This window comes from Mastacembelus armatus, chromosome 12 (assembly GCF_900324485.2).
Source record: "Mastacembelus armatus chromosome 12, fMasArm1.2, whole genome shotgun sequence".
Lineage (NCBI taxonomy): Eukaryota > Metazoa > Chordata > Actinopteri > Synbranchiformes > Mastacembelidae > Mastacembelus > Mastacembelus armatus.
In genome coordinates this window covers 11,319,176-11,341,244 of record NC_046644.1, presented here as the reverse complement: position 1 = coordinate 11,341,244, position 22,069 = coordinate 11,319,176, and the positions used below count along the sequence as shown (strand labels likewise).

Below are 22,069 nucleotides of genomic sequence, written 5' to 3'. Positions count from 1 at the left end.
TTAAGAAGCATGGCATCATGGGAGGTTAAATGGATTTCCCCAATGAGTCTAATCACTTTTCCCAGATAAGCATAATTTATTATGCTTTTTCTTCATTCTTGATTCTGCTCAGACATGAACATTTATCCTACAGTTGTCATTTTAGTACAACGATTGTCCACAGACCTGTTATCACTGAATCAGGCAAACAAAAGACTTCGAATCTAGAGAGTATAAACTCAGAGAAGAACTCAGCATTTCTGTAGCAACCTTTCTATCAACTCTTGACTTAGCATCTTTGGGTTCAGCCATTTCCACGTGAAGACTCACTCTATCTCTCCCTGGTGCCCTGCAGGAACCAATTACCTTAATTTGATGAGAACATGCTTTTTGTTCCAGTTAACTGCCTGATCAAGCAATGATTTGTTTTGTTTACTGTTTTAGTTCTGCAGATTTCCACATCGCACAGTTTCACTAAACACATGGTGTGTACAAAAACACTACAGTACATCAAGCTCTTTACAATTCCCTGAGTTTGTACTTTGTCGCCACCTGCTGGAGAAGCTTGAACACACATTTCTTTCTTTTCTTTTTTTTTTTTTTTTTTTTGCAAATTAGCTTTGACTCCAAACCACATCAGGAACGATAAGGTGCTGATGATTTTTAGATTTCAGAAGCCCAGAGCATTTCCCACAGAAAGCTGCAAGAGAAAAACACTGCAAATGATTAGTGTTATTTCAGAAGTAGAACACAAACTCACTTAACGCTATGTAAGTGTGTTTTGAAAGGCAGAAAACGTCCCTTTCATACAATTTTAGCCCAAAAAAAGTAGATAGATATAAATTCACTCTGTCTTCCATTCTGTTTATGAAATCTACATAGGTTTTCAAAATTCCACTATGGACACTATTGAATTCTGGATATTGTGTGTTCGGCTGATTAAAAATCACATTAGTTCTGATTCTGAGAATTACCTTGTGTTTTAATTAAAGGCAAAAAAGAGTAGTGGCAAAATTGATCAGCATCCTTTTGATGGTTGAGTTTATATGATCATGTGATAGCATGTACATGTTTAAAAACTCTCCCAGCATGCAACATGGAAACAGAATCATGTATGTAAGCCTTATTTCTGTTTCTGCATTTTACTATTAATGTTATTTTGCTCCAGCATGTTTCACTGCTTTTTTTTTTTTTTAGGTAAAAGGTGAAATACAGCACAACAGAAACAGAAATTTCTTCTAATTAGCAAATAAGAAAATAATTTCTACAGTGACACAGCCTAGACTATAGACAAATACAAGAGAATTCTTCATTTTAGCAGTAGAAAACTGAATATACATGCTAAAAGGACCTTGTGAACAGATGCGGATTGGGCTTTAATGAAGAGGTGAACCAATGAAAAAGACACACCGGTGTTACAGTTAGAGTCATGTTTATTTACAGCAGAATCCTGAACGAGGAGGGAAAGAAGGGGGAAGAGCAGAGGGGAAAGTTAAAAGGAGACAAAATGTTTCAGGTCAAGCGCTTCAGGATTCATGTTTCACTACACAGTTCTTGTTTTATTCACCATTTTCTATACAGAATCCATTCAGTCGTAATATTAATGTACCAACAGAGCTGGGGTCCTCTGCTGAAGGGGAGGAAGAAGTGGAATGGAAAAAAAAAAAAAAAAAAAAAAAAGCTCTAAAGGAAAGAAAATCTTAAAGAAGGGGGTAAAAAGAAATTAATTTTCTATTAAAAAAAATGTCATCACCATGATCGTCATCAGTTATTTATATATGTATATATACACACACAAATATGTATATGTATATAAATCTATATATTTTCTTTCCATGTCCAAGAAGAGGTGATGGGGGTTCCATACTGTCCAAGTTTAGACAACTGCACTGAGCGGCAGGCCGGCCGTTCCAGCCTGAGACCATTCAGGTCAAAACATTCAGCCTTTGTAAATCAGTCAGAGGAGGTCAGAGCTGACCACAGTCTTTCTGACCTGCAGACTTTGTACCACCCACTGACACAAGCTCATAGGTCCAGTGCCTCAGTTTCGGCCAGCAGATACTCCAAACTGCAGTAGCCCAGTAGTCTAAGAAATGATACACTGTACACTTAACATGCACGGCCAGATAGCATAAAAAAGTAAAAAAAAAAAAAAAGAAAAAAAAAAAGAAAAAAGCCAGCCAACTACATCGTTCGTACATCTTTCAGACTTCCTGCAGTTCACTCACTTGCATGTTTTCCAGTATACATTAGATATTAACTGACAAGCACCACAAAACAGTGGAAAGACCAAAAAAAAAAAAAAAAAGATAAAAAAAAAAGAAAAAAAAAAAAAAAAAGGCCAAGACCATCGGGTACCAAACGATGACAGTAAAAACATCCTATGGGTTAGCTTTAGTCCCTAATGTCCTTTTTTTGATTTTCTGAAGGTCATAACTGATATCCCTCCCTCCTTAGGTCCAACCAGACTTAATGTTATTTGAGGAGACGCGCACACACACTCACACGCACGCACACACACTCACGCGTGCGCGCACACAGATCTGTCCACCCAGAGAAAGTTTTATCTATAATGACATGTGAATCTAACCACAGTACATCTTCATATCCCACTCTCATCTCCAGGCTTAAGTCCAGACAATAGTCAGGTCTTCATTGAGTGAGGTGAAACACTTGACATTTACAAAGTTGAGATGTGCTGTCAAGTTCAACTTCACCTTTTATCATTAGACATTTACAGGCCTGTGAGAGCTGAAATGAGATTATTTCATTGTTTCTGTAGCCATAAATGCATCTAAATTTAGAGTGGGTTCAATACAAAACAGTGCATGATGTATGATGTGGTTTCAGGAAGAAAAGTAATATAGCATACCTTAAAATTAATTCAACATTTGTTTATTTGAAAAAAAAAAAAAAGAAAGAAAAAAAAAAAAAAAAAAAAAACACTGTTTACATTTCCATCAGTCCACAGAATGACTTAAAAAAAAAAAAACGATAACTGATGGTACTGACAAGTTTTTACAGGATTAAACATAAATTGGTCGAACACACCCAGATCAATGGAAACCTGACTATTATCAAGTTCATGATTTCAAATAAAAACCTAGTAAAACAACTGTTCACGCATCTCATACACACACACACACACACACACACACGCAAGAGCAGGAAACTAACTTTGTCCTCAACCAGCCACTGATTTTCAATGATTTTTTCAAAAATCCATTAGCTATGTTTCTGTCACACAAGCCAACAAACCTTAGAAAAGAACCTCAATGTTAAAAGCGAGCTGGTTGACATGACAACTGGCTGCCAAAATTTACCACAATTCGGCCGTCGTCCAGCATCAGTTTCCCACCCTGTTCAACATGCTCCCAAACACAAATACAAACTCAAGATACCGCAAATACATGTGTACACATATATACAAATAGAATCGGCCCCTCAAACACTGGGGGCAGCTTAACAATTTATAATGCATCATTTCTGTATATGCCAAGAATAAAACTTTTCTAAATAAAATACATAGTTATCTGTGAGGGTGGGGTATGGGGACAGCAGATGAGCAGAGGAGAGTGGGGCTTGCACGGAGTGTCAAAGGAGGGCGGGAGCACTGGGGAGAAGCCATCGTGGAGGGGTGATTGGACATATGAAGAAAATGGGGGAGGCGGGAATGAAGCGGAAGGACTCTTCTCCTTTACTGTGTCGCGGCTCCTGAGCACTGTCCTGTGCCACTGCAACACTCAGCCTCTTCTCCGTTTGTTTAAATTGTTCCGTAATATTAATATCGATAATAATAATCATGACCACGACAATGCTAAAAAAATATATATAAACCCCAGCCATATCTCACAACTGTAAGTCCACAAAAAGGGTGGTGGCCAGGCCCTCGAGTTCATCTGAGTCAGTGACAAACAGAGATGCAGAGGAAATTGAAGACGCAGTCAAAGAAGGAGAATGCAGAGGAGAGGCCTGATGAATGGAGTGGGCCATGGGAGGGAAGTTGGAAATGAGACCAAGTGTAGAACAGGGAAAAAAAGGAAAAAAAAAAAAGAGCAGGAAGGGGGGCAGAAGAAAAACACTGCAGGCAGGATGTGCTATAATAAAGAGGAAATAAACAGAAAAGAGGAAGCGGAGATGAAACGTGGAGGATGTAGGGACGTTGTGATCCACACACTGGTGTCCTTTCTGAGGGTTTTCACAGAAGATTGGCAGAAAGCATGAACAAGTGATGACAACATGGCCTCACTGTGAGTGCGCCCTCTCCCCTTCCCTCTAATTAAAGGAAAGGATCCGCAGTCCTCCCCGTGCTGGTCGTTTAGCCCAGGGTGCATCATACCTCCAGGAAGCGAGAGCTGCTGGCCTTGGCATGGAAGGGCTCAGACCACATGCGCCGCAAATCCCCCTGGACCACAGACACGGTTTAGACACCAGTGATGAGTCTTGAATCAAACGTCAGCTGAGAGCACTTTAGCCTCACATTTTTTTGTACAAAAAAAATATCCTTCATGCAAGCATTCTTTAAATTTGAAGACAAACTTCCTTGAAAAAGTATTTATTAAATTTGAGATGAACAGACTGAACTACCTTTTGCCACAGTCAGACAAATATTTGCAGCACAGATACCTGCCTGACAGTGTTTTGAGTTTCAGTCTCCAGTCCCAATCAGCTTATTACATAAAATACTGTGACAATATTTGAAAAAAATGCATATGTGCCGTTATGCATTTTAATAGCACATGTGAGTAAAATTACGTCAATCAACAATCAGATTGGCTGCACTGTTGGTGAGCAGATATAAAAACCTTCAGTGTACCTTCAGGTAGGCCATAGTGAGCAGAGGCAGCAGGGTGAAGGGCACCAGGTAGAGCAGAGCGGGCTGAGCAGCACGATGGATCCTGGAGGCCACGGTGGCAGTCAGCAGACCTGCCGACAGAGAACACCAACCATGCTTCTTAGAAAATGTGCAAATAACTGCACCAAAACAAGAAAAAAGGTGAGCTTTTGCATCCAGCCATCCATTGACTGCTTCCTTACCCACAAAGTATCCAATGAGCGTGCAGTGGAAATAGGAGACGCGCTGCATGCGTCCGGACATGTTACCCGGTCCTGGCACTTCACCAGTTGCTTGTTTCTTATAGTTGTCATAACGTAGGACAAAGCATAACAGCAGCCCTGGCATCACAATGTCCCCTATTCCCAGCATTGAGAAGTGACTTCCTGTGGAGCTGCATGGATGAGAAAAGTAGAGAATGATTAAAATAGACTGCTACAGACCGGTCTGTCTGCATTGCACAGAGAGACGAGCGGTAGCCAACAGTATGGCTGAAAACTGAACCAGAAGACTGTCAAAGTGAGAGTAAACGACTGAACCAAGCTCATGTCTGAGTGCACCAACACACAGCAGAGAGGAACAAATGTATGTGTAAAAAATCCAAACATTCCACTCTTTTCCTCGTGTGACTACACAAGTCTTACCTGGGAAAGACCAGTTTACCAGGTAGTGAGAGACGGGGGACATCACGGCCCATCCCTGGCCCCAAGTGGAGCTTCCTGGACAAAACATCTATGGGATTTTCAGCAGGCTGTGTGGCAACTTTGACCATCACATTACTATTAAAGATGTAAGCTGAGAAGAACACCTGCAGGGACACACATGGAGCCAGGAATGAGGGTTCATTTTGACTTGTCAAGATGACTCTTGTTCTCAAACCATGTACATCCAACAAAATAAAGATCAAAGACTCATTCACCTAATGTTTGTTTGTTAGTTATAACACCATGAATATAAAGGGTCAGCGTGCATGGGGAAATAACACTGCCAGCAGTGTTGTGGTCGCAAGGTTGCTAGGAGACCAATATGGGAAGCGTAGCCGTAGACCCCGGCAGGACATTACAAGAAGTATTTGTGGGTAAAAATGTGTTTTTTCTCTGTTAATGTGTTATGATATTACTTTGTAAAGGGAAAACCTGAAAGAAGCAACAATTCAAACAATAAATGAATGAGAAAGAAAATGACCTCCTTAAATTTCTGCTCTTATTTGTTCAGTGAACCGAACAATGCTTTATCCGAACATGCTGTTCAGGGCTGTTAAAAGCAAACTGAAATGCTTTCATAAGCCGAATCATTACTAATTTGTAAAATCTACTTATAAAGACATAATACTTGTGGACGTTTTCAACATGGGTGTGTCCACATATGTATCTGTGCCTTAACCCATACCAGTTGCTTGTATGTCGGCTGTGGCACCAGTGAAGATAAGGATGGGAGTATCTCTTACCCAGAACACATCATAAATGAGCAGTCCCGACAGCAGCAGGCAAGACACCTTCAAGCTGGGAAGCCTCACGAAGGCTATCATGGCGACACACAAGCCCATTGCTAAAGCTGCAGGGAGGGGAAAAAGACATTATAGATAAATACACCGTTTTGGCAGATATGAGCTAAAAAAGCAATGCAGGAAGAGATTTTAGCAAGTTTATTTAAAAGAAACTAATTACTGTGAACACAGGCCTAATTAATTAGACTGTTCTGATGAAATTTCTCTGTACATGTTCTACTTCACATCAGAGGGATCTGCTGGAGCCTATCCCAGCTCTCTTTGACTAAAAGGCAGGGGTACACCCTGGACAGGTCCATTGCATGCATAGTAACTATACTGTTGCAATTATTCTACCCAGGCATACTGGCACCAGAATGGTACATCTGTGTGACTTGCTTTTGACATTATATTCTGTTCAGGTCCAGTGTTCATCTGAACTTGTTTAGTTTTGAATGTTAGGACTGATCAGATTTCGATTCTTGGGATCACATTCCAATTTAAGTTCATCTTTTCATTTTAAAATCAACTCAACTATTGACTGAATACTTAAAATAATTCTATAGTTGTTTATTTAAACTTTTTTTGTTAATGAAATCTTACCATTTGTCTCAGGGCTACATAGTCACACAGTTGTGTGGACATTAAGAAGACTACCAGCAATATGTTTCCAATTAGTGAAGTCAACTGGGTCAAATAAAAAAAAAAAAAAAACTGAACTGAGACATTTTCCTCTGCTTTGTCAGCGTTTAACTAAAAAAGATCAACTTTGTTCAAGACCAGTTCAATTCCACTTGTATTTTACATAGAAGTTGATTTATATTCCTTCTGTGTGTCATGCAGCAAGTGACTGAAAATAGCATTTTAAAAGTTTATACTGTATGAGTAATGTCAAGTTCCTCTGTTTTCATAAGAAGTAAAAATAAATTAAGGTCAGACTCTTGGGTGTTTTAATTTATTTATCCTTCTAGAATCATAGCTAGCAGATATGTCAACAGCACTAACACCCCTTATATATTGATCAATCTCTAATTGTTGGCTACATGGACAATTTAAGATACAGATCTGTGCTGGTATTTCAATACTGCTCGTTGTTTCCTGCCATATAATTGTGACATTCATTAATGTGCACCACACATCACTCTGCAGAGAAAAGTGCATCCCCACGGTGCACCGCCTGCTGTATGATGACTTTCTGTGAAACTTGAAATGACTTTCTGGTGTGTGGTGAATTCTGGTGAATAGGAAACTGGCTACAGATACGCAGACAGACGACAGAGCGACGTACCGTCCATGAGAAGCCAGTGTCCCGTCAGCACCCAGATCAGCACCAACATAACAGAGAGGGAGAATGACAGCAGCTCGGCCAGAGTGAAACGCCCACAGCAGCCAAAGGAAATCCTGCAATAATGCAAAGTAGAGATATGCTAAAAATTACAGCACTATTCATAAAAAGAAGTGACAGCAGCAAAAACTGACAGGCTCAAATTTCACACTGAGTAACATGTGCACTGATATGCTAAAAACAACTAGGGTGACAAGCACTGATGTGTTTAGGTGAGGGAGTGGAGTGAGTGAGAGCCCGTCAAAGGATAGATCAGTGTGTGTTTGGCTTATTCATATATCTGATGAAGCTACTTGGATGAGTAGTGAAACGTTTAGCCCTAAAAACTAGAAGTCCAGTTGCCATGACTCGATCTCTGGAGAACTTGTCATTCATAAAAAAAAATAAAATAAAATAAATTTAAAAAAAACATTCTCCATATTTAAAATGTCTAGAGCCAAACACTAGATTTAGCAGATAAAGTGCAGAAGTTACTCTTTTGGAGATTTTAGCTTGGTGCTTCTGGACTAGGCTGTGGCAGACCCTGATTTTCACACAGCCTGAGAAGATCAAGACAGACCACCATGCTAACTGAAAATGAAAATGGTTTTAATTTCATCTGGACTTTAATTTTTACTTTTAATTACAAGACACCTGAGATGCATAACTGAAAAATATTCAAAATGTAACTTGCATAGCCTTTCTTCCAGAGAACATGAAGATACACATAATAAAAAACAATTACAAGCTGATCAAAAGATGGTTTTGTTAGTATTGGCTCTGTAAACAAAGACAAAGGTTTATTGAAACCCAAGAAGAGGCTCTGCGTCTGTAACTGGAGAGGGGGGTGTTCATACTGGTTATTGAGTAGGTGGGCTGTGTTGGTCCTTGTATATTACTGTAGCTTGAAACTGAAACAGCTCACATGTCCAGAGACATGTCCAGAGAGCTTTGAGACTATTAAAATGACTTGAATGCAGTAAGTGAAAAGAAACATGCTAAAGGGCTAGTTCACCCAAATTATTACATATTTCCCAATTCCCACTGGCATTAAGCCTTGCATACAATTTCAGCTTTATTTTCCACAGTTATGACCACATCACTAAAAAATACTGTGATTTTAGTGAACTTATTGCAAAAATGACATACACCGAACCACTGAGGTTTCTGAATATACTAAAGACACACATCAACAAATGTAATTTAAAGATAAAGAATCCACAGGGTTTTCTTACTTGTTCTGTGGGGAGCAGGGTCTGGTCAGATACTGGCACATTGGCAACAAGAGGAATGCAAATGCAATTGTTGCAAGAACTGAGGAGAAGAACAAAGCACAGCAGTGAGACCACAGGCCTAATACAGCCAGACTGCTCCTTTCCTTCTCGGCTCCTTCTTTGTCAGTTTAACGGGGCAGATAATAGTCTTCACAGTTTCAATAATCAGCAAAGAAAAGACGCCTTCCCCAGTGTGTAAGTACTGAACAACCTTTTAAAAGCAATTTTGTTCTTATGTTATGTTCAACAGCGTTAGTTACCTGCAGTGCAGATGGTGAAGACCACCTGTACTGAGTCAAAGAAGAAGAACATGACTAGAAGAGACACAGAGGCTCCTATGGGCAGGAATAGGGCCTGTGTGGAGTCTATAGTCTGAATACCTGGAAAACAATACAAAGTGATATACAAATGTTACAGCTTTGTAAACTGTGGCCACAAGCTGTGCAGCCAATAAATCATCAGTGATTACTGTAACACTCACTGTTGTTTGTGTTGCTGTTATTGAAAGACCCCGTTGTCGAGGGGTTACCGTCTTTATCCTTCTCCTGGTTCTCGCAATCCATGTTTAATGACCTGCACAAGGGAGGGAAAGAAAGGAAGGAGAGGGCAGAGCACAGGAGAGAGTGTTGGAGATCAAGATCAGTAAATAAAATCTCAAAAGCAAGCAGGCAGCAGCCTGTACCGAGACCTTAGAAAATACAGCCGACGTTTACAGTGAATGAATCAGTCCCGTAAAGTGGTGGCTGTTGGTGCCATCTTCTGCACAAGAGGATTCACTGGGGGAGTATGATCAAAAAAACAGTTTTTTTTTTTAAACATTGACTCAGTGCAAAATGTAAGTCAAAAAGCAAAATATAGACAAACTGGGTGAATGAATGAACCTTGCAGATGGCAGGAGGCTCGTGAATTTCAGTGTGGCTCTACACTGAAAATCAAAAGATGTCCCATCAGCCCACAAAATATTTTACTTTCACATCTGTAACATTACTGAACAGTTACAGCATTAAAATATTGTAAAAGTCATACATCATTATAAAAATATTCTTTCCATTCCCCTTGCATGTTTCCAGAGTATTTTCACATTTCACATTAGGAAAAGCAAAATTTAAAATCAGTGATAGTTGAATCAATGTTAACTGCTTCAGTTTCAGTGTTCTGGCATTGTTCATGCTGACTACTGTCATACTGTCAGGTCTTTAGTGGGACATGAACAGAACAAAGTCATTATTTATGTAATAAGTAAGACCTGTGATTTTCCTGCTATGACAATTCAAAATATCTGCTAGATTTCTGACTGGAAACATCTCAAATGCCAAAACACATTCTTTGTATTCTCTCATATTTGGCTAATAAAAAACAGATTGTGATTTTGAATGGAAGAAAAGGTGAATGCAGCCAAATACAGAAAATTCCTTACAGAAAGCCAAAAACGGTGACACAAAGTGTACTGCTTTTTGGTCTCTTCAAGGGTGGGGAAGCTTCACTGACGCTGAAGTCACAAGCTTCATTTGTCATCCATCATTTAGCCACTCAGTCTGTTAAATTTTGTTTTCAAGCAAGCACAGAACTTCATGATATGGAGATTTTACAAATCACCATTTGTTTTAAGCACAAATTGAAATTGCACTTAAAATATATGAATGTGAGCACACTGACTGCTACAGTCTCAGTACAATGAGCTCAGTGCAACTTGATCTTATGATTTCCAAATTTACACTCAGCCCAAAAACCATAACATGCCCCAAGCATTTTATAAAAAAAAAAAAAAAAAAAATCAGATGTGTTTTTCTTCTGGCATCCTAGTTAGTCTGTATCATGGTGAGAACATGGACTGTCTTCTCTAGCCTTCTCTGATAATATGTGGGTTTTAGATTGGACAGTTTGCATCAGTACCTCACATGTTACTGCGGATACAATTAATCTGAGATACCATCACCTCAGTGATCATGTATCTTCATCCAATAACAGATGAATGAGCAAACAAACCCTTTCCAGTCTGCCTGAGAGTCAAAATCTATGAAGCTAATGAGCTGATAATAGGGGCCCTCAAAAACAAATGTGTTTTGATCAGTACCCTAATGTAACCGAATCAATCAAAACACCATTAGGTGCAGGTCTCTAAATGTACCAAAATCCTCATACACTCATTGCTCACAGGGTACACTTGGATTGTGAGAGCCTTGGGGCTGGTTCATGGTTTCCGCTTGCCCTCGGACAGATTTCGATTCTTATTACAGCTGGATATTCATACATGGACATGTTCCACACATGCACAGCAAAATACAATGGTGTCCACAGACACCAAGAAGAAGCGATTCCTTTGTTGTGCAACAGGAACAGAGCCAAGGATGCAGGGATAAACAGTACATACCTAAGGTGCATGTAACCACTGTTTTTAAGCATGTTGCATGCTCACAGAGAGGACAGGCCATGCTAAAACTTGGGGAACACATGTACAACTTCATGGTCTTGCGCAAACAAAATCTTTATCACACGGACAGGTAAAACATTAAGTGGCCTTTGCACTGCTGCAACATTTCCATTTGCTGAGGCCTATGAGTTTTACTTATGCTGGAAGCGTGCTCTGCAAGTCACTGTCCACTATCTTCTTGACAGCTATTTATTTATTTATTGCCACTCACCTGAAGCTGCCATAGACGATGAGAAGGATGGAGATGAGGAAGGTGGACACCTGGCTGGAGTCAACTAGGGAGTATGCCCTAAAGAGAAGACAGAAAGAAACAGACATTAGACCCTGAGCAAAAACATATATAATGAAACTACAGGGGGAAAAAAAAAAAAGGTGCATCACCTTTTGTTTAATGATTCATATCGTCTTACTGAGATCCCACTGTTAAATAGTAACAATGTGCATTGCTTACTTTTCAATCAACACAGCTTGGGACAGCTGGGAAATAAATCAGTCTTAAAAACAATATTTTTAAAGGGCACTAAGTCCTCATTAATTCCCTGTTTTGCTGTTTCTAACTGGAATCTTACACATGCTACCAGCTGCACTGAAAAGTGTTGACTTTTCACATTTTTGGCCACAGTGCTGATTCATTAGAAGCCAGTTTAAGTCAAAGCACCTACTCATCTGTCCTGATAAGAGTGTTCTGTGTGTATTCTTCATTGTATTTACATGTGAATGTTTAGTGAGCCTCCCTGACCTTTTACCCTTTGTAAGAATGGCAGTGGGGGTTTTAAGACTTTAAGACATACTGTTCAAGTTAAATATTACACAACACTGTTGCATGTTACTTGACTAAACATTTATTATTTCTAACAACATGCACTATAGGTCAAGAGGTTGGGGTCTTCTCAGTTTTTCTGGGGATTTTCGTGGGATATTTTTTAATTTTATTACATTTAATCTAAATATTCAATCATTTGACAGCCTAACAGATCTGTGACATTCTTTGTACAACCGATTTAACATTTTTTTTTAGGATAGATAGCACTGATTCCAAAGTTCCTAGTTCCTACAAATGTGTTGCATTTATAGGTTTCTTTGCCTTCACTCTTCACCTGGAGAGTGTGGAGTCTGTGCTGCTGTTTACCATTGGACACAAGCCTCTCATTATTCTCTTACAGAGCCATAAAGCAGGTTTTTGGTCATTATGCTGATACCCTTTATTAAATGCACTTTTCTAACCATTATAATAGAAAAATACAGCACTTGCTGCATAGTATTGCAAATAATGCTTTAGAGGGTGTAGTAACACATTTTTTCTATCATAGTATATGGTTTAAGTACTCAAAGTTTAAAGTTTACAAAAGTTGGGACACCTGTAAAACCTGTTTTGATCCCCTTTGCTTTACTTTAAGCAACCCAGTGCCTGATTTCTGCAAATTTGCATTCATTTGCAGTTTTCATTGATCTCTCTTTGTTTTTTTTTAAAACCTCTGGCACTTTAAACCTTGCTTTGTACCAATTAATGTTAATCACTGGACTTAAACTGCTTGAGTGTCAATAAAAACTAAAAGATGCAGGTGGGGAAAAAAACGGGGCGACGACAAACCTTTGACTGGTACCTAAATAACCACTGGCTAAATGGGTTTTTTTCTGATAGATTCTACTCTAATCAATTCTAATCTATTCAGCTGACTAGGGCACGCTCATATAGTCGTCAGTGTCAAATTATATTACATCATGTTTGCGCAGAATTCCATGCTGCAGAAAATAAAGACGGAGACAAATATGCAACTGTAATTTCTGTCAATTATGTCCAATTTTGTGTCAATTTCATCTCAAACAACATGAATCTCCATATTCACAAAAGATTCTACTCCCATTCTGAAACAGACAAAAAAAAAAAAAAAAAAAGACTGAAGTGTGTATGCAAAAAACAGCAAGTGTAAACTAACCAAACAGTAAATCAAATTTATAGAATAAGCAAGTGGCCTGTGGCTTGTGTACGTAAGAAGAAATGGGTCAGCACAATTCAGTTTTACTGTTGGACTATTAACACTGTGGTCTAATTTATGACACTGAAAAATCGAAAATCCTTTTCAGACACCCTCTAATACAACATGAAACTATATGAACATTTCTCATTTCTGATGCTGGCATGTACATGAAAATGCTTCTGTGTTGCAAAGTGCTAAACATATTCTGTTCCCCCGTAATCACTGGGCCTCATAATTATATATACACAAAACAGAGAGGAGAGAGAAACAATTCGAGAGCAAGAAAAATGAATTGCAAATCATGTTGCATTTTAAAAAAAGAACTGGAGAGAAAACATTATTGATAATGAAACTGAATAAGGGCTCTAGGCACACTGGAAACTATCTACAAAGGGTAAAATTAACATCATTATAAATATTAATGTAATTGGGTGCATATGAGTCAAATTTATTTAGTTTTAGTTTAGTTTGTATAATGCATATTCAAAGCATGTTGCATATTCAATGTTTAATGACACACTGTCGTCATCCTAAAACAACACAGGTGTAAACTAACTGAGCAGACTGAAATGCATCTGACATGGCTGCTGGTACAAAACACAACCCGTGGCATTCAAGCAAGACATTACTGCAAGAAGCTATCCTTATGATCCAACAAAGCAAACAAACCTGACATTGACAAGTAGAGCATGTCAGTCTGAGCTTACCACAGGTAATCAGCAGACCTTACAGCAGAAAAAAATTGTTCCTGTGAAAATATAAATACCTCTTGACCTACACCCTACACACACTATTTGCACATGTTGTGTTTTGTGAGACAAAATAAAGAGGAGCTGATGAAGGACAAGCACAGTTTTTACAGAAAAATGTGTGACTTTTGGGCATCTAGTTTGCAGACCTATGCCATGGCTGAGCACCAAACTGGCCCCAAATTGATCATCCAAGGCTTTGACATAGCATAGTATTGAAATGCAACCTTATAATAAAAGACTTTCTGGGAAAAGATGAGGCTGACAATCTAAAGTACTTCCTTCAGATGTATTGTGTTTGAGAGGTGCATATTTGATCCCGTCTTTCTCCTGTCAAACTCCGGTGTGGGTGAGGAACCTAAGCTGATATTTAAAAAAAAACAAAAACAAAAAGTGATCCAAAAAAGATCTACATTGCTGATCTACCTTTGTATTCACATCAAAGCTGCTGTGTTCTATATTTTAGCTCCTAGGAATTTTAATGTCTTGAAATCAATTAGCTATCAGCAAATCCATCTGTCCAAGTAATCAGGTGAAGACTAATAATGAGCTGCCTGAACTGCTCCTGACTTAGCTACTTAATGCATCACATTTACCCCCTGCCATTTTATTCGAGCATCCAAAATGACTATTGTTCCCTTTTAAAAAGATAATATCTGTCAACTCTAAAAATTCAATACCGCTCAGGCTGTTTTCAGAAGTGTTGAATTTAATGTTCATTGAAGCATAAACTCCTGTGTGTTTATTATTTAGAGAGCAGTAAATGAGAGACGTTCACAGAAAGCCATACAAGTCATGACAGATGCTCAACACAGGAAAAACCCCAGTAGAGCAGAGAAACAGTCACAAATTGACTATTGTCACAAATCCACACAGTACTGACTGAATCATACTTAAATCTTTTACACTGCAAGCTATATATCTAAATGAACTACTGAGTTGAAATAACATCTGTAATAGTTTTTCCTATTTTTACTACTGGACCTATTTTTTTAATATAATGCAGTGAGCTCTGGATTGTTCTTTTGAAGGCAAAACTGTCACACACTCCCCTAAAAGTGTAGGCAGCAGTTAATCCTTACTTGGTTATTGTGAAGCGACACAGAAAGATGATTAAGTTACCTCTGCAATATACTGTAATTGTGTTGGCGATGCACGCAGTATGAGATATTCACTAGAACGTTTTCTACACTGATAAGAACAGATCTGTCTGGGTCATAACTGGTACAAAGACAAAAATATAATAAGCATTTACTCGAGGAAAAGTATAGTAACTATACAAAAACCTGCACTGGGCTCATAAGGTAATGCATTTTGGCTTGGTCAAAAAAGATTAACTGATCAGGATCATATCTGCTACAAGGTATTTCTCATTTTCTGCAGGCATGCAGTGAATAGTGTTTCATTTCTGAGTATCGCTGGGCTGTATCACTAGTTTTCAAACAAGCACTGAGACAGAAACGCCACTTGCATAAAAAGACCCAGCGCCTCAAATCATTTTTCATTCTGGTGCGCATGTGACAGGAATTCACAGGTTTGACTGTGATGCTGAGGAAAAAAGCAGGAATCTCCTGTCTGAATCTCCTTTCATTCATTCAGTAGTACAGGAATGACTACAGTGTGAATAGGAAGGGATATGGAATAACAATGCTGCAACTTTGAGCTCTACTCTGTCTAATACAGGCTTCTTCTTAATGGCTAAAAAATAGAGTGAGCAGGCATCATCTTTGAGGATGTGTCAAATTACAATGAGGCCAGGTACACTTGATCCAGGATGTAGACTTATATGGATGTCTAACAACACAATCTTTAGGCAGGCGTTTCTTCTTCGTACCTTCTGACCTAAATAGGTTAAATGTCTTATCAGCAGTTTGGCTTCAAACATTGAGAAAAGGGTAAGAAAACTGACCTTGTTCTTCGACACTAATGATGTCACTGCCTCACTGTCAACACAGCAAGCAGATAGACAGCTAGTTTAATCTACCACAGGCCTAATTCATATTCTAGTATCGAACTGGTTGGTCTGAATTCTGTGCACAGAAGGCTGTAGAACATGGGTGAGATAGATGAATGGAACATTTAAAAACAAAATACAATCCCGGACTGTTGAGGGCTGGATGGCAGCCCAAAGTGCCATAAGACGTCCTTGTTCACTGACAGACTAGGTTTTCAATAACACAATTCCAATACCGTCCTCCATCAAGTCAGTTGCATGCATGACTTGACCACTAAGGGCCAGGTCAACAGGCCATAATGACGATGTGTACAAATGCTGCTGCTGTGAGTTGGGGATAGCGTCCTCCTTGACACACACTTGGAGATATGTGACATAAACTGGCAACTGTGAGCTCCTAGCATATATATGTTCATTTTACTTGTACTATCGTTAACACCAGCTTACAGAAGCTAGTGGGTGGAGATGCTGCTGGATGGGGAATTAACATTTGTCTGCCTCCACTTTCTGATCCAATCGTGAACATAATGGGCTACATCCTTCAGGAACATGAATGTAATTTGTGCTTAGCTGTGACCTTTTTGTCTCTTTAAGTACACCTCCCCTGCATCGCTGTTCTGGTGTGTGTCTAGATGCTTCTCTGACATTTCTGTCTTCAACATAGACATGAAACAAATAGAAAAGATTGACAGGGACAGCATGTGAGTTCCTATGGCTGCGTTTATTCATGATGTTGGTTTAGTAGCTACCAGTCACGCTAATTAAGACCAAAATCCACATCTAATCATTGTTTTAATTTTCTCAAGGCGCATGAACACCATGAGTGGAATCTTCATTTCCAAATATGAAATGGGTTAGACTATTGTCTCTCCAAATTAAAACAATTCAGGCTTTCAAGTTCTGGAGAATAATCTTTAGTGGCACTTCTGTTTTGGACACAGGCAACAGGTGCTTCAGTAATCCATCAGATTCAAACTAACCAACATGCACTAAGCTGACAATTCCACCATCTTAATTGCACATAAACCATTAATCTAGAACAAAATAGCTATAAATGAGCATGGGACAGTGAATGCTGCCATTTTTGGTCTCAAAAGTTAGTTCATTTTTATTTTGCAGAAGTCAGTACTTTCAATTTTACCTACTCCAGCATAAACGACTTGTCAGTGGCTAAAAAAGCAGAGCTTGAATTAGACTGTACAGTGGTCAGTCTTACAGATAGGATTATGAGATTAGACTAATAACCATGTTTCCTGAAGAATCCATTAATAAAAAAGGGCAAAGGGAAAGAAAAAATTTACTCATAGACTAATCTTCAAGATAACTTCTTTGATAACATACTAAAATGGCCCATTAAAGATTTTTTTTTTGCTTAAGACAAAACTGAGCTCTTTGCATTGCATGATATAGAACAGCAAATATTTATTTTCTTGCTCACGGATCCTCTCCATTAGATCTCCAGCATTAACTGTGAAAAAGCTGTGCTAAAACAATCAATTCATTAATTAGTTAAATGAGTGAAAATTATTGGGATTTTGATGAACAATTAACAATGTAAGTCATTTATCAAGTACAAAACACCACAACATTGCTGGATACAGGTTCTTGTGGGTGTTTGCCATTATTTTATGTTTCACCATTATTTTAAGCTTTAAATTAAGCTTTTTGTCACAACTAACCCACAGACATGATAGAAAATACCACATATATTCCTAAACACAATTTGATGATTAGCTTGATACATGCAGCGTTCACTATGGAGATTCAATGTGGCAGACCAGAGTCTCAACTATATCATTTAATTTTTTATCAGTGCTGAGGAGTGTCAAACCCAGCTTAGTCATAAGCCAAGTGATACCCTGGTTTACCTTTGTGTTACAAAGACACTCTATCTGCTACTTTATGTGTGTGTGTGTGCGCACGTGTGTGTCAGCTGCAAGTGTTTGTATTTCAATACATCACCTCCAGTAAACAGGTAAGGTCCCAAACACAAAAGAAATATTCAGTTTAGTTTAAATTAAAACAGGCATGCCTTCAAACATTACTTTATGACTTGAAACAAAAGTAGGTGCGTGATCACATCATATTTACTTTTGATTGTTGTGATAATCATGCTTACCACTTTTCTCTGACACAAAAGTCCTGTCTTTCTCACTCATATTGTACATTTTACTGGGATGTCTTGTTACATCCCCCTGCCACATAATCACACCTGTACAACCACCCCTGAGGATAATACAGAAGGGACTCCTCGGCTGTCTAATAACATGTTCAACTAAATCCAAGAAAACAACAGCTAGACCAAAAGTTATGAATGGAAATTACACAGAATTAAGTGCTGCGACTTACCACAATGCAAAAAACGTGGAACAGAGCATGTGACATTTAGCAGGATGAAGTAATTTAAATACTATACAACAACTGCACAGATCTGCTCTTACTCAGTGTCTGTCTGTGTGATGGAATATCTCTATCTGGGATTCAGAAAGCACCACTTTCACAATTTCACCTTAAATGTGATGGTTGAAAAATTCTGATTCCTTGCAAGCGCTTTATCAAGCCGCAAAACTGAAAACAAAGAAGTGAAACGTGGAGAATGTGTTCCCTTGACAAAAAGATGTGAAGGTAAAAACTGCCTCTCAAACCAAAAGGACATTTGTTACAAAGCAGCCAGTGATGTGAAACTTATCTAGCAGATGACTATGTTGAGATCAGTATAGAAATCTCTATGATATTTTGATCAGGTTGACTGAGTCCATACACAAACAATGAAATCAAAAATGACTTAGTGATCAGCCAGCATGAACATAACAGCTTTGACTTCATCTCTGAAGTTTGTCAGTGACATTTAGGTTTTTACCTGCACAACAGATGGTCACCATCAACACGTTTTTCTCTTTAGCACATTCACACGAGTAAGAACAAACTAAAGACCTAGTGATATGGGATTTTTCTTTTGCTAGGGATGTTTGGGCAATTTTCACAAAAAACACCATTTTAAGAAATATAGCTGTGTGTTGTCTAAATGAGCATTATTAGATGGCAAGATCTATCTTAATTAAAGATGCACTGATTAATCAATTAGTCAATCAACAAAAATTATTGGTGAAATTATAACTGGTATTTTCTCTATTCTCCTGCATTTTTATCAAAAACAAATACAGATTAAAGAAGGACGAAAATAATCAGTTGGTGGAGCAGGACATGTTTAGCTTAACACAAACACCTAAGGTTTCAACATATACAGCATTGTATAGAAACCTGTTTAAATATTTCACTTCTCTTTTTATTCTGATGAAGTAAAAGATTTTCTATTTGTTTTATCTTGTGGTTCCTTTTGTGCTACATGTGTTTAAAAAGTGAAAACACCAATATGTATTTTTCTGGCAAGATTGGCTCCCTATCAATGATTTGTTCCCTTGATATGTGACTTCTCAACCCACCTGGCCTCTTTTAAAACTTAAACGATGCTTTGCTTTTTCTATTGTTCTGATCATTTTTAAATAAAGTTTGTGTTAAATGTATGCATTTACTAAAACTGCACTATACATAAATATTAAAAACTATAATGATTTTTTTTAATTGCAAAAATGGAACCGTGAATATGTAGAGATGGATGGTTGTGGACAGACACAGTTGTAGAGGAGGTGGCAAAACAGAGACTATATGTAACAGCAGTAAGAAAATACTTTCACTCCTAAAAGCTTTTTTTTTTTTTTTTTAAAAGAATTATTCCAATCTATGGCACTGCTGACAAACCCACCAGCCCTGTCAAACTAATTTGCGTATTTGAATCCAATCTCAATGCCAGAAAAATGCATATTTATACCAAGTGTAAATTCAGACCCCCATGGAATGGATGCCATTATAAAATGATTGTATCTGTAAACATATCTTGTTATCCTACAGGTGCAAATCGGAACCTAGGCCACATTCCTAGGGGTCTCTGCCCTATAATCATTACAAAATGTCATTTTCACTATTATAATGCAAACTTTTGCTGTGAAAAGTAAAACATCAAATTAATATGGGATCAACTTTGGGGTTTTAGGTAAGCTTAATCTTAATCACTTAATCGTGATTTTAGAACAAATACGAAAAACTGGATTGTCATTGCATCTATTTGGCAATATGATAATTTACTAGTTTCAAATTTGACATTTTGTCAGCGTTTAAGCGGCAGTCTATTTTCCAGTAGATGTTTGGCCACCCTAAAAAACAGAACCTCAATCTCAACTCTCAAGTGTTTAGTTTAAATCCTTGGTAAAACTACCATTGTTTGCAATGTGCCGAATATTGATAATTAAAATTGACATCATATTAGCTTCCCTATCCGCAACAACATGCAGGTGAAATTTGACTCATGTATTAATATGCCGGATGCATGAGATAAACAATAAAGAGCTTTGCACCACAACAAAGGTGAAACCTTCTGACAGCTTTCTGACAGTGGTTATGAAAACTACAATAACACAAAACCATTATATTGTTTAAAAATACACTCAATAGAGAGAAAAGCTGGAAAAGCAGTAAGATTAAACCAACTAATGAAAACCATACAGTTTATACAAAAAACAATAAAGTCCTTTTCTGATAAATTCACAAAAACTCCAGCATTGAATTAAACCTGGAAGATCAAACCACAGCATTTCTATGAACCACAACCATCTAATGAACTTGGCCTGGTTTGGTTTTAACCAGCCATACACCCGATAAAAAAAAAAAAACACCAAACTCAGGCTGTTGTGATAAAACAAAACACTTTAGCTTTGACTAATTAGCTAGGCCTCAACAAAGTCACGTCATTTTCATTCATGAGAACAACGCAATTCACTGATCACATAATCTCTGTCTGGTTTCTGTTTTTCTGATATTCCCGAGCAGTAAAAACGACCTAAAACACTAACCCAGCTTTAAGAATGAATATTTTACAGCTCTGCCAAAATGACTTGTGACAGCCTGTCATGTGTCATATCACCAAGCTCACAGAAAACTGGCATTTTGGGTCAAGACTGCCTGTTAGCTTACTTAGCTCCACGGCAGGACCTTTGTTATTGTGTGCTGCAGGTCGACGACGAAGGCTAGCCATCTAAGCTGCTAACGCTGTTATTTTCGCTCAGCTAACGTCCACTAATCTGCTTGACAATTTCCTGAAACGTTGTTCTTATTGTGCGAAATTAAAAAATACAGAAAATGAGAGCCGATAATGTCAGGCGGCTGAGCCGATGAGCTTATCAAGCCCTTAGCTAAGCAGCTAGCTCGTTAGCATCCGCTCACAATAGCACCATTAAGATTGACTGAAGCTGGTTAGCATTAGCATTAGCACACAATCAGCTGGTGAGGCTGATTAGCCGCTGCTAGCTAACCACAGCTCGGTTACCTGTTAGCAATATTAGAGCAGCAGAAAAAAAATATATGGATAAATGACATTTTGCTCTCTGAGTGGTGATAAAGCGTCTGCACGAAGAGCCAGGTGTTTTGTGAATCAAAGAAATACAGTTCCCTGGCTCAGACACCCATATATCCATTTGGCTTGGCTAACGTCAGGTAGCTAACGTTACTACTCGTCGGCAGCGAGAAGCCTGTGCGCACTCACCAAGACGAGTAGCCTTGCTCCGCCATAGCGCCGAAAACTGTGGGCTCCGCGACTGTGGCTAACACAGATTCAGGTCCCGGTGACAACCCGTTGGGACCTCGGCGAGGTTTTCTGCTTTTCCTTCACAATCCGACGTCCTAGCAGTTTCTTTTAGGTGACAACATGATGTTAGATCCCGGCAGCAGCTAGCAACCACTAGCTGAATTATCTTGCAATTGAAATGGGAATGATGGTTTGCTATCGTTAGGTGGACAAGACAAAGCACCCCGAGGAAAAAAATTACACTGATGTTATTTTCGTCGGTTTTGCTAATGTCCTGCCGTCACCCCAGCCAAGAAGGCTCGGTCTCCAACGATGCTACACCCACTGTAAATCCATATTCACTACGATGTATCCAGAATAAATTCGGATATCCCTCAAGTCTGCACCCCTAGCTGTTATGGAAGACGTTCAGCTTTGTTTT

General features: G+C 38.5%; 1 protein-coding gene across 1 annotated transcript; it reads right to left on the bottom strand.

The window, feature by feature from the left end:
• Window positions 1-2,965: 2,965 nt before the first annotated feature.
• sppl3 (signal peptide peptidase 3) lies at window positions 2,966-22,069 on the bottom strand. Its single transcript, XM_026296617.1, has 11 exons — window positions 21,607-22,069; window positions 11,540-11,617; window positions 9,379-9,470; window positions 9,158-9,277; window positions 8,859-8,937; window positions 7,588-7,700; window positions 6,261-6,367; window positions 5,458-5,621; window positions 5,017-5,207; window positions 4,796-4,905; window positions 2,966-4,384 (listed from the first exon to the last, which is right to left on the bottom strand). The coding sequence occupies exons 1-11, from the start codon at window positions 21,630-21,632 to the stop codon at window positions 4,313-4,315; spliced, it is 1,152 nt and encodes a 383-aa protein (XP_026152402.1). The 5' UTR covers window positions 21,633-22,069; the 3' UTR covers window positions 2,966-4,312.

Coding starts and splice junctions, on each gene's coding strand:
- sppl3 (XM_026296617.1), bottom strand. CDS start 21,632: ATGGCGGAGCAAGGCTACTCGTCTTG. Junction 4,906..5,016: donor GCTCATTGGATACTTTGTGG/GTAAGGAAGCAG, acceptor CTCTGTCGGCAG/GTCTGCTGACTGCCACCGTG. Junction 4,385..4,795: donor TCACTATGGCCTACCTGAAG/GTACACTGAAGG, acceptor TCTGTGGTCCAG/GGGGATTTGCGGCGCATGTG.